We start from the raw sequence: 9,440 nt of genomic DNA, 5'->3' as shown, positions 1-9,440 counted from the left end.
GGGCCTATGGCTCCCTAGGCGGGCTCACTAACCACTCAGCTATGGCCGCAGTACTGACTGAGCCAATGGATAGACAGGACACTAACTACTCTTGATCACTGGTTCACAAAACATTTACCAATAAAGATTTTTTTTTTGTGTCCTCGGAATGGAAACTAGTGAAAATAGTCGATCTACAAGCTCACAATGCGTTGCTATCTAAAAAGGTGTGAGATTGTAGATCGGCTATTTTCACAAGAAAGTATGTCATACATAAAAAACAACTACTCTCAAAAGCATTTCATGTTATTGTTTAAAAATTGCACATGTCTGAATTAACAGGGTCATGTTATGTACAATGCAATTTAAATGTAAACTGTGATGAGTGGGGTTTGAACCGAGGACCTCCAGTACATGAGGCTAACACTGAACTGATCAAGCTATTCAATCCACAGCCTTGGTCAGTGATAAAGGAGAATCCAACAAAACAAAACAAAAGAGGGAATGAAATACATTGAAAATAACTACTCTCAATAAGCGTTTCATTTAACAATTGCAAGTTTATTCATTGATACAGTCATGTCGTGTGCAATGCAATTGAGATGAAGTCTGCATGAGGTGGGTTTTGAACAGGCGACCCTGTGGTTTCAAGACAAATGATTAAGCGATCAAGCTATTGGACCAACAGACTTCACACACGACACACTTTCACGCAAATTGCTCAGAAATCCTGGGTTTAAATGTTTTTCAAACTGCTCAAAATTGCAGACAATCTAAGGGCGGAGCTTACTGGTCAAAGTGATAGATATGTTCCTCATGAGTCAAGGCACATGTGTAAGCAAGTTTCACGGCTGTCGGCCAAACGAGGCATGACTTTTGCCTGTTTAAAGTCTGCATTTTCAAAAAATTGCTATAGCGCCCCCCTTTGACCAATTGGAGTAAGATTGGTTTCAGTGATACTTGGAATGACCCTCTACAATATTGCAAAGTTTCAAACAAATGTGAGTCTGCATGTATGTGTTAGGGGCAGACGAATAATTTTCATAAAACTGCAATATTCATTGGCTCATAAAAGCTTAACGTTTTCACTTATGGAAAATCCGCTTGCTCACGTCTGTCGGTATAGGTCCAAAGTTCATGTGTAAAACGTTTCGTGCAGATTGCTCAAAGATCCCAGAAAGCTATAGATTTTTACTGCTTTTCATATAATTGGAAATGGTGGGATATCTAAAGGTCAAAGGTCAAAAGTCAGAGTGTGAAAGTTGTTAGGCATGAGGAGACGCATGTGTGTATCGAAGTCGTGTCATGGATGTGGGTCAAACAGGGCATGAGTTGTACCTGTTCAAAGTCAATTGAGTAAAATAGCGCCACCCTTTGGCCGATAGTTGTGAGTTTCGTTTCTTCGCCGTTTGGCATAGCCCTCTACCATATTGCAGAGTTTCGTAAAAAGTGACCACGCGGTTAGGCCAGAACTGCCAAAAACGGCGGAAGAAGAATAGTGAAAGTTAATTAAAAATCTTGGAATGATTAAAACAAATTATTGTTATAGTGAAAAAAAGTAGAATCTGGCTTTGAATGTGGCCTTTAGCTTCCACCTAGTGGTTGCATCCTGAAACTATCATTTATATTTTAAACCATATTCTGCAGGTTCACATTATACAGATATATATGACACACACACACACACACACACACACACACACACACACACACACACACACACACACACACACACACACACACACACACACACACACACACACACACACACACACACACGATTATGTGGTATATGTTCAACACTGTGTTAATAACACAACAATACAATTAACAACAAGATAATAACAACTAACTTTTATTTTCATTACAGATGAAAATGAAATTAAAAAAAAGTAAGAATAATAGTTTGCAATTAACAATAGGCTACAACAGACAAGACAAAGGGTAAAACACTTTTCTCAGCAATGGGAATTGTGCATAATATTGGTAGCCTTTATCCACTTGTAATTCTCACTCAGTTAAAGTACTTAAAGTGTATTTATTATAACAGTGGTGGTTCTCAACCTTTTCAGGTCGTGACCCCCCAAAATAATCATATTTGAACTGGGGAGGGGACGGGACCCCCCACCCTAAATCATTTGGAATGTAGCAGTTGAGGTATTCAATTTGTTGATAGTTTGACTAGGTTCCACAGATAAATATTGTGAAAAATGTTTGGCCTCTTTCTTATATTATTGAACAATTTGGCCAAATTTGATCAGTTTTTATAGTATATTTTGTTGATTACTTTTGATGCAGTAATGGTCTTTTTCTTTTCTCTCTTTCTTTCTTTTTCTTTCTTTTTTGAGCTATTAAAAAGGCTTAAATTGTCACTTCTCTGTCACCCGGGACCCCTCCAAAATCATATGGGGACCCCCCCCGGGGTTCCCGACCCACAGGTTGAGAACCATTGGTCTAGCCCCCAATCTGTTAGTATTTTCCTACGGCCCACCCCGGCGGGGAGGGGAGAGGAGGCGGACCCTCTCAATGTCTTTGACAATACACAGACAGGACACTCTCTCTCTCTCTCTCTCACACACACGCACGCACGCGCGCGCACGCACACACACGCACGCGCACGCACGCACGCACGCACGCACGCACACACACACACGCGCACACACACGCACACACACGCTACACGAGAGCCACAGCCCTGACGTTGCCATGGAAACGGCCAGTGCTGGAGTAGGAGGGGTTACTTTCATAAGACTTGTAATTGGTCACGTCTGTCTGTCACTCTCGGATAATCCTTTTAGCGATTGGTTGTTAGCAGCGTCGCTCACGTAGACTGCGATCTGATTGGGTGGCTTTGACTACAGCAGCCCGCCTCCTAGAATATGTTCACAGAGAGTGCACACATTCAAGTGTTGCCATGTCCGCTTAGTATAAGCGACTTTGGGATTGTTTTTCTGTAAAGTTGCTTGAAAATATTGGAAGTTGCTTGCAGGTTGCGGATTTTTTTTGGCTTGTTTGTTTCTAAAGTGTAGTTGCTTATTTGGGCTTGTTTCCTAATGTTGTTTAAACCAGTGGTTCTCAAACATTTTCATGTCAAGGACCCCCAGATTAATATGTGTTTGTCAGACTCCCATACAAGATTCATGTTGTTAGAATAATGTTTCAAAAACATATTTCACATTTTGCACTTTCCCCTCCAAGATTTCTATGGAAATAGCAGATCTACAGATTGGCTATTTTCAAAAAGCCGATGTAAAGTCAAAGTGTGTGACCCAGTCGGCAGTCGCTTCTTTTGGGCTTGATTTCCTAGACCTGGTTGCTAGTTTCTCTCGCAAAACCTGGCAACACTGTTCACAAGTTGCAGAAAGCAAGCGGAGGAGGAGGAGGTAGCCTATCATGTCATGTAATGAATAGCAGAACATTTGAGCCTAACTTCTCTGTATGTTCCCATCATCTGCCTTCTGGAACTGTGTGTGTGCATCATCCACTCTTCAGAGTCGGTGCATGAGGTTGTCTACGACATGTAGCCCCGGGTTCGAACGTACAGCCAATCTGTACTTTTTGCACGATGGAGGAGCAACCTGCGACAATAAGGCAAGTGAAGTGGTCGATCCTATTATTTAGGGTCCGAACAGAGGAAAACATATTAATAGGGACGATTTACAGTGATGGAAGAAGTACTCACATATTTTACTCAAGTAAAAATATCAATACTGCAATACAGATATAAATGGGACATTCTGCACAATGAGTACTTTTACCATTGGCACTTTAAGTATATTTTGATGCCGATACTTTCGTACTTTTACTCAAGTACATTTTGAATACGGGACTTCTACTTGTAACAGTCAGAGTATATCTGATATATATATATATATAGTTCAAAATATGTAAAAAATCTTTTGAAAATATGAACTTGTAGATCTGCTATTTTTAAATGGCCGAAATATATACAGTATACGGCTGAAGTGGTTAGTGTGTTTTGTAATAATAATCCAAATCTACAAAGTAACTAGTAACTAGTTTTCAAATAATGTTAGTGGAGCAATATTTGCCTCTTGAGATGTGGAGTAGAAGTATCGAAAATTGGAAATACTCCAGTAAAGTAAAAGTATAAAGTACCTAAAATGTTTACTTAAGTAGGCCTACAGTACTTAAGTATATGTACTTAGTTACTTTACACCACTGGGCAAACATATAGCAACGATTTATTATGCACATTTCTTTTCAAGTCATAGTAGAGTCGCTTTTGACCAGTTCATATTAAACCGGACCAGGGGGCTTGGTGGTGGCACTTATTGTTAATCAGGTGTTGTTGCACAATTATTACACCATCAACATTTTGCCCTCTGCAGAGATGAGGAGGAGACAGAGGAGTCCCTGTCAGAGGCAGCCGTCTCGGACGACGAGATGCCTTCAGCTTTATCCACGGAGGAGATCAGCCACAGCGAGAGCATCCGAAAGGTGAGACACCTGGAGAGTGGAGACCCACGACTACAGTGTTAATGTCACTCTGGGGGGAGAGTGTACAAATGGATGGCACCGAATGGTTTCATTTGGTCCCATTTGTACACTCTCATAGTTACAGACCTGTAAGGGCATGCAATACTGTAGCTATATACCTTAACCGCACACACCAACACACACCAACATATATAATGCAAAGCTATGCCTGTACACACAGAGATGCAGACACGCACTGTCGCACATCCAACGTGAGATCTAGTCAAGTCACGACACCAGCACCCAAAGGTGGTGTCTTCTCCTGACCCCCCGCCCAACACACACACACGCACACGCACGCACGCACGCACGCACGCACGCACGCACGCACGCACGCACGCACGCACGCACGCACGCACGCACGCACGCACGCACGCACGCACGCACGCACGCACGCACGCACGCACGCACACACACACACACACACACACACACACACACACACACACACACACACACACACACACACACAACCATGATGTAGTCAGCATGCATGGTGGAGTGCATCCTTGCACCCAACACCACCCATCCCGGTGGGGAGCTGCCAGCACCTATAATCCACCCAGGCACTCTGAGGATTACTGGACATGCGCTTGCTAGACAAACACCTTAGCTGGGTGAGAGGGAAGGAGAAAGATAAAGGAGTGAAGCGGCGAGAAGTGTGGGGCAGCGCAAGTTGGCAGACAGGGACAGGGGCGGGGGTGGTGGTGGTTTTGGTGATGGTGGGGGGTGAGGAGAAGGGAGTATGCCTGCGGCGTGTTTACGATATGGCCCACTCCATCCATCATGTTACAGTACAGTTTACCTTGTGAGCATGAGGCGGATGGTTTACTCTATGATGAACTGATGGGGTTTTAGAGAGCGGTCCGTTGACAGTAGTCAGCCACGTACATGGCCGGGCGGTGGCTGTTGCTGTCACCATGGCATGAGGTCTACTCTTTCCATGATGAGACTGAAAGACATGGGACCTAGAAGTTACGGCTGTTCAGATGAGGGCCCCTAACCTGATTGAGTCATTTTGTTGTTAAACATTAGTGTTAAAGTCGAAACAACATTACTGTAGAATGAGTGACTGGTGAACTAATTTAGTTAAATGTGTATATATACTGTATATGGTGGTGGGACTGGAAAAGAGGTCAACAAGTGGATCACTGCCCACTGACCACAAAGCAAGTGCCACAGTTACTTCTGCCCTTCATACTGTAGTATGAAGTACTCTCTCCTCTGGGCCAGCACATAACGTCTAGAGAGACATCAATGTTTTTCAGAGAAATGTATTGCCAATTCGTTCACAATTATTTGCACCAGCAGGGAAAAGGTGCATTGAACCGAAGATAAGTTTCTATTCCACGTAAATATAATAGGCAGTAGGCCTTATGTGCCACGAGGCACGAAGTGGATAGGCAACAGGTAATAATAGGCAGTAAAGTAGTGAATTCTTATCTGATCCGGAAACACATACTGTATGACACCATGTGTTTCCAGTTCAAATCTGCTGCCAAACCAAATCAAATGAAGCTATGGGAAAATGAACAAGAACAGGAAACGGTATGCCACCTTCTGGAAACCCGAGCTAATTGTACTCAAGAGAACACAGACTATGGCACTGAGTGTAAGAACACATCACATTTATAATTGTTCCTGGATGATCTCTCCTCACCAATATGTGGAGAGGTGTGCAACTTCTCACATCATGTTTTCTTTTATTAAATCCCAATCTTTGTGTAAATGTTTTCACACCCTTGATATATCTGGCCCCTGGACTGGAACGTTTCCTATGTCCTGTCAAGTGTATAACTAACTCATGTCTGTGGTGTAGTCTATTATAAAGATTGTTTTGCTTCACAGCCAGTGCTCGGAAGGCGGGGCTTCACCGTAACTATGGTTTCATGCTAGAATGGGATGTCACGATCAGTTCTGGAAAGGGGTGGGGGAAGGTGGGGGAGAGGCGGAGATTAGTAGCAAACTCTCTCAACCGCTCCCCCACCTGCCAGAACAGTCTGCTAGGTATTGCACACAGAAAATGCTTAGAAACAGAAATGAAAATAATCAGAAAATGCTTTGAGTGGTGTTTTATACTGGCACGATGTAACTGAATAAAATGTAATTTTGTCCAAATTGTATGGTAGAGTATGTTAATACAATATAACTTGTGGTTGTATTTTGTCTCCCTGCTCTTCTATTGAGACATTTAGAATTGTGTCAAAGGTCATGTCTCACCTAACAGGATCTGACATGAATTTAGACCTGATGGTCAAGATTCAATTTATCCCCTGAGCAAGCAGGCAGGCTCAATGGTAAAAATGTCAGGAAAATCCGGGGTAGAAGAGGAAAGTTACATAGTGCAGCTTTAAGCTAAAGCGTTTCAAGCATGTTTTAAGGATCTTAAAAAATTATGTTTTTGAAAAATGGTATAAAATGTCACCTTTTAACATTTTTAAGGCAACCGATTGCTCATTTATTTTTGAATTCTGCTAACTTATTGGGGTTCACAGTGTGGTAGCATTTGGCATAACCTTAAATAGACATGGGTTAAATGGACGTTTGACTGTGTGTGACATCCATGATGGGGCTTAGTGCTGAACTGGTCTATACTGAGGTGTCTGTGGCACCTTGAGCTGCAGCTACAGAGCCGTGTGACCTGCAGCAGCAAGGAAAATGCAGACTGCAACACATGTGTAGGCCTGTCACAATTATTACATAATCGCCTAATCGCAATTATTTGAGATAATCGCAATTATATTGCATAATCGTCATAATCGTTTCCATGTTGAAATATTTTCATACATTTTCAAACTTTTTACAAAAGTTGCAGAAATAGCAGATCTACAAACAAAAAATCTTTGGAAATGATTAAAAAAAAGAAAAAGTCAGTAATTTCTTTCTGTATACATAAGTTATTTGTCATATCTGACCTGTGTAATTTGTGATTGCGAAGCCTAAAAACCAAACAGATTTTTTTATTGTTTTCATATGTTCCAATGTTCAATGCCAAAAACATAATTAAACTAGAAAATGTGCTCCTCGGAGCACAGGTCTCCTCCGCCAGGCGAGTACTGTTCCTGATTAATCCTGTCTTACCTATTTATATTACATATTGTGATGTCACGTGAAGCTTGACCAATGTTAGCTTGGCTGAGACGGACACACACACACACACACACGGACGGACGGACGGACGGACTGGACGGACTGGCGGAGACAATAATTAATCGCAGTTATTTGTGACAATTACTCGTCAACTTTAATTTGTAATCATGACAGCCCTGTACATGTGTTCACGTCATTGCATCAGCTGAACGGTTAATGATACAGTAGGCATGCATAGCAAAGGTTTGTGTTGTGTGTGACGTCAGACCCGAGCTCTGGTCAGCCTATATTAGGGGTTGTTGGGTGGAGGGAGAGAGTTGCAGAGGGAAGAGAGAGACGACGTAGAGAGTGATAAGGCATAAAGTCAGACTGGGTTTTAGCGAGACAAGTAAGTAGGTCTGAGTGGCCTTCTGTCTGTTTCGGGCCAGGAACAAGGGTGCCTACCTCTTTTTTAATGCGCTAGACCCCTCGGAGATGGATTGCTGAGGTGGAGCGCAACACCTACCATCAGATCCCAGTACTTACCGCACGTCTTAGTAGTTACCCAGGCCGTGCAACTTGCACTGAGTTGTTGGTGCCCGGGCTGGGATCAAACCCAGAACCTTGTTGTCCAAAGGCGAGTGCTCTACCGACTGAGTTACCCGGACACGTATAAAGACATACAAATAGAATAATAGAGAGAACAATGTTGCACTGGACGGTGACCAAAGAGAAGGGAGGACCAGAGACAGCCGGTCACGCTGCTGTGGCAGTCGGGCACAAGGTGTACTCCTTTGGAGGGTCTATGTACAACTTGGATCAGATTCAGGTGCACATCTTCAATACAGTGTCTTTGCACTGGATGAAGTTACCCACAGTGACCAATGGAAGAGGAGAACATCCCCTTGAGGTTCCATCCATGCGCTACAGCCACACAGCTGTGCCAGTGGAAGATGTCATCTACATCTGGGGGGGTGTTACTACATGGCAGGACTGCTACACAAGGAAGTTTTGCAATGTGCTTTATGCATTTGATGTTGACACCCACAGGTGGTTCAAGCCCAAGATTTCTGGGATTGTTCCAGAGGCGAGGTACAACCACTCAGCCTGTGTTTTGGGGAAGGTCATGTATATCTGTGGAGGATACACCCAGCTTATACGGCCACGGCCTAATGATATTTACAAGTTGGACACTACCACAATGGTCTGGTCTTTAATTAACACCAGAGGCACACCTGCTTCGTCAAGTCACTCTGCCACTATCATTGGGACGAAGATGTTTGTATTTGGGGGCGTAGCGGAGGATGAGGACCTTTACGACAACATCAGAGTGTTTGACACAGAGACCAACTGCTGGCAGAGCATGCCTTCTGCACAGCTTCTGCCAGAAGGACGCATGTGTCATTCAGCCTTTGCCTACAATGGAGAGCTGTACATAATTGGTGGCGACAACTGGAACCAGATCATCAATGATTTTTGGAAATTCAATCCAGAGACCTTCTCCTGGAAGGAGGTTGAGCCCAAGGGGAAAAGCCCGTGTAGGATGTCTCGGATGTGCTGTTGCATTTTGGGAGATCGTATCATCCTCTTTGGAGGATACAGATATATATACACACCTGTTCCAGTGGATGGCCTGTACATCTTAGAATTAAATCCCAGTCTGAAGACGTTATGCAAACTAACAGTTATTAAGTATGGTCTGGATCAGTCTGGACTCCCACACGACATCAGGTGGGAACTGGCAGCCATGACTAGTAATGGCAACAGATGACAACGTTCCATAAACTTCCATAAATATATATATCTCTGTGTTTTTTGTTTGCATAAATGGTTCTTTAATCATTTTAGTAGTCCTACATATAACAAGCTGCCAGTCTGAGCCAGTCATAAGC

At 43.1% G+C, this 9,440-nt stretch overlaps 1 protein-coding gene across 1 annotated transcript in view; it reads left to right on the top strand.

Moving 5' to 3' along the window:
• Window positions 1–3,378: 3,378 nt before the first annotated feature.
• The window catches only part of rhpn1 (rhophilin, Rho GTPase binding protein 1), a 31,168-nt gene continuing 25,106 nt past the window's right edge, over window positions 3,379–9,440 (top strand). Inside the window, exons 1-2 of the mRNA XM_080431097.1 lie at window positions 3,379–3,570; window positions 4,332–4,440. Coding sequence (XP_080287223.1) covers window positions 3,545–3,570; window positions 4,332–4,440 — 135 coding nt within the window. The 5' untranslated portion in view covers window positions 3,379–3,544. The remainder of the gene's footprint in view (window positions 3,571–4,331; window positions 4,441–9,440) is intronic.

Source organism: Gymnoscopelus braueri (genome assembly GCF_963280865.1).
Source record: "Gymnoscopelus braueri genome assembly, chromosome: 6".
Classification (NCBI taxonomy): domain Eukaryota; kingdom Metazoa; phylum Chordata; class Actinopteri; order Myctophiformes; family Myctophidae; genus Gymnoscopelus; species Gymnoscopelus braueri.
This window is presented reverse-complemented; position numbering and strand designations above follow the sequence as displayed.